General features: G+C 44.9%; 1 protein-coding gene across 1 annotated transcript in view; it reads right to left on the reverse strand.

Moving 5' to 3' along the window:
* LOC107698932 (E3 ubiquitin/ISG15 ligase TRIM25-like) overlaps positions 1-2,749 on the reverse strand; it is a gene marked incomplete at its 5' end in the record, with an annotated part of 4,733 nt that extends 1,984 nt beyond the window's left edge. The window contains one exon of the mRNA XM_016500074.1: positions 2,192-2,749. Coding sequence (XP_016355560.1) covers positions 2,192-2,749 — 558 coding nt within the window. The remainder of the gene's footprint in view (positions 1-2,191) is intronic.
* Positions 2,750-3,863: the final 1,114 nt, after the last annotated feature.

The raw sequence follows: 3,863 nt of genomic DNA on the forward strand, positions 1-3,863 counted from the left end.
TTTTTCTGAAATATATACATGCATGTGTGTGTATTTATATATACATAATAAATATACACAGAACACACACATACATTATGCAAACAAAAACTTTTATTTTGTATGCGATTAATCCCGATTAATCATTTGATATATATATATATATATATATATATATAGCTATAGATATACTAGCTATATTTTAAAATATGAAACATGTACATTGTGAATGATTGTTAAACATTAGAAATATATGTATATTTCCATATTGTCACGTGTTACAACAAACGTTGTGTTAGTTCCTGTTTGCCCCTATTTGGTTCAGTTCCGGTTTTCATTATTAGTTCATCATCGTTCATTCTGTTCACCTGCGTTGTAGTACTCATCTCGTTTACTCCTTGGTTTCCCTGTCTTTATAAGTCTTCAGTTTCTAGATGTTCTTTGTGTTGGATTAACATTATTTTCAATGATCAAAGTGTGTTGATGTATATTAAAGATTCCTTTACTTCTACTCCTTCGTCGTGCGCCATTTCTACAACCACGACCGCGGGACAGAATCCAACACCAATTACAGATAACGATGAAAACAACTGAGGACAAGCTGTGTGCGCTGCGGCAGAGTGGTCGGACATTGGAGAGATGTGTGGAGGAATTCCTCGCGCTTTCCAACGAGGTGAGCTGGCACGACTATTCACTTGGTGCGTGTTTCCAGCTGGGGCTGGACGATGATATAATCCGCTGCGATCTCCCCACATGTGAATTTTCCTCTGATCGAGCTGATTAATCTCATCCTCTATTTAAACAATTCCGACTTCGAGGTGGAAGAAATCAATGCAAATTCTAAGTCTCCTCGTCCAACCCACTCTGGAACAGTCCCCTGTGTCTCCCCAGCTCACCTCACGCCAGGAACCCCCACATACCTCGCCAACGGCTCTGACCACCTGTCCAAACCAAGACATGCCCGTGTTCTCCGGAGCTCCACCGTAGTCCTCAGCCCAGGAGCGCCGGCCGCTCAGATGTCAAGACGGCCGGCCGATCATCAGTCAGGCCTGCCGGCTACGGCTCACTCAAGCCCGCAGCTGGCTCTACGCACTGCCTCCGGAGTTTTCGGCTCCAATCCTCACCCCAGAATCCACTCTAGAAAGCTCTCCAACGTCTCCTGAGTCTCCTTCGCCTCCGCTGGTCCCGTCCAGCCCTCCTTCGTCTCCAGAGCGCCCCCCAGAGCCCCTAGTTTTCCCCAAGAAAATTTGGGGCGGGAGGGCCATATACCCATGGCCGAGCCGGCTAAGGCCACAGAGGATCCACCATGGCCTCCTGAGTCCCCTGCTCCGCCATGGCAACCTGAACTGCCTTAAGATCCCATCTGAACTTGTTCTTGAGTCAGTCATATAACTCATGGGGTCCATATCAACAATATAGCAATGCGTGAAGCAATGCTACTTCCGAATCAGGCACTTACGATCAATGTGCGATAACTAACTTGCATTTACCCCACGGTCCCTTACTTACGACAAGAGCGATCTCTCCCGGCTTAATGCACGTTACAACAGCTTGTGCGGGGCAGTGCCTATTATATCAAGGGAAAAATAATGTTGAGAAACATTATCAGCTTTGCTCTTTTGGCAGTAATACTGTTTAGATTTTTTTGGGGCAAGTCGTTTGGGAGTTATTGCCATTATCGCTAAATGTGTAAAGAAAATCAAACACAAACTTAACTGTTGCGAAAGCACGTGTTCAAGTTAACAAACTTTAATGAATCGTAGTGAAGTTTATAAGAGGAACGAATTCTTCTCACTAAATTCCTGATTGCACAATTCCTAGTAGTGAGATGATGGTGTTTGCCTGCCGAACTCGTCATTAAATAGCTATTGAGCAACGCGAAGGCTGGCGATGATACTGAAGGACCTTATATATACATGAGTGCAGTGATGGGTGTCGCATCCCTGTGGGTGGACGTGGTTTAGCTGATGCGAGCTTGACTGACGTGGCCTGCCAGAACTGACACTACGCTTGATATTCCACTTGCCAATTTTCATTGGCCTTTTCTTGTAATGCTCAGAGGTGATTGGGGCTGCCAAGTGAGACCCCTAAGTGAGATGTCATTTCTGCTGTGGTGAGCAGTGTGAATGCTGTAAGCTGTTAATATGGTGCTGATATAAACACATATGAAACGAGTGTCAGCAATATTTCATCAGCGTCTAGTGTTAAATACCTGTTTCTCTGTCCTCTGTGCTGCAGCTGATACAGTGTCGTGGTTTTTATGTTCATCCATCGTACACAGCATACATATACATTTCTGATCAGTGCGACAGAAAACCTCAAGGAGCTTCTCATGTTTCTGGCAGATCATCTCCTGCAGTCGTCCAGTGGCTTCAATCACTTTGTGTGGCTTACGTGAATGAAACTCCTCGTGACGCTCAAAATGATTCTGACAGTAAGATTCCTGACACATCAGACAGGACTTGACGGCTCTGTATTTTCTTCCAGTACAGACGTCACACTGAACATCTCCAGCTCCAGCAGGAACCACACTTTGAAGTTTAGTCTTCTTCAGTTTCTCCAGCATTTCAGCAAACACCACGTTCTTAAATAAAGCAGGTCTTGGACTGAAGGTCTGTCTGCACTGAGGGCAGCTGTAGACTCTCTTCTCATCCTCCTGATCCCAGCAGTCTGTAATACAGCTCTTACAGTAACTGTGTCCACACTGGATGGTCACTGGATCCTTCAGGAGATCCAGACACACCGGACACAAGAACTCATCCTGGACTACATATTATCTATACAAATATAAAAAATAATACAAATTAACATAAAAATAATAAATACCAAATTATTACTTTGACCTCTGCTGAAATATGCCTATACAATATACCATAGTAAATTTCAGGTTTTTCCATGTTTTAAAGGGAAATTAACTGCCTTTTTTATTATTTTGTACTGTTCTCTGAGGTTTCCTTTCTTGGAGGGCTCCTGTTCCCGAGTTTAGCCCAGTGAGGGCTCCAGTCCCCAAGTTTCGCCCAGTGAGGGCTCCAGTCCCCGAGTTTAGCCCAGTGTCGGCTCCAGCCCCAGAGCTCGCTCCAGCCCCTGAATCCAGCCCCAAGAGGGCTCCTGAAAAACAGTTATTATACATCTGAAATGGATGCAGTCACCACACAACTAATGTCTGTATTCTCAAAAATGTACAGTAGTCAAAGGGATTTCAAATCAATGGATATATTAAATACAAAATAGAAAACATTCAAGTCAGGTTAATACGGCTAATTTAACACTCTGAAAGGGACTACATATTATCTATACAAATATAAAAAATAATACAAATTAACATAAAAATAATAAATACCAAATTATTACTTTGACCTCTGCTGAAATATGCCTATACAATATACCATAGTAAATTTCAGGTTTTTCCATGTTTTAAAGGGAAATTAACTGCCTTTTTTATTATTTTGTACTGTTCTCTGAGGTTTCCTTTCTTGGAGGGCTCCTGTTCCCGAGTTTAGCCCAGTGAGGGCTCCAGTCCCCAAGTTTCGCCCAGTGAGGGCTCCAGTCCCCGAGTTTAGCCCAGTGTCGGCTCCAGCCCCAGAGCTCGCTCCAGCCCCTGAATCCAGCCCAAAGAGGGCTCCTGTTCCTGAGTTTAGCCCAGTGAAGGCTCCAGTCCCCGAGTTTAGCCCAGTGACGGCTCCAGTCCCCGAGTTTAGCCCAGAGAGGGATCCAGTCTCCGAGTTTAGCCCAAAGAGGGCTCCTGTCCCCGAGTTTAGCCCAGTGAGGGCTCCAGTCCCCAAGTTTAGCCCAGTGTCGGCTCCAGTCCCTGAGTTTAGCCCAGTGAGAGCTCCTGTCCCCGAGTTTAGCCCAGTGAGGGCTCCTGTCCCCGAGTTTAGCCCAGT

The sequence above is a fragment of the Sinocyclocheilus anshuiensis genome, unplaced genomic scaffold (genome assembly GCF_001515605.1).
Source record: "Sinocyclocheilus anshuiensis isolate Anshui unplaced genomic scaffold, SAMN03320099.WGS_v1.1 scaffold270, whole genome shotgun sequence".
In the NCBI taxonomy this organism is placed as follows: Eukaryota; Metazoa; Chordata; class Actinopteri; order Cypriniformes; family Cyprinidae; genus Sinocyclocheilus; species Sinocyclocheilus anshuiensis.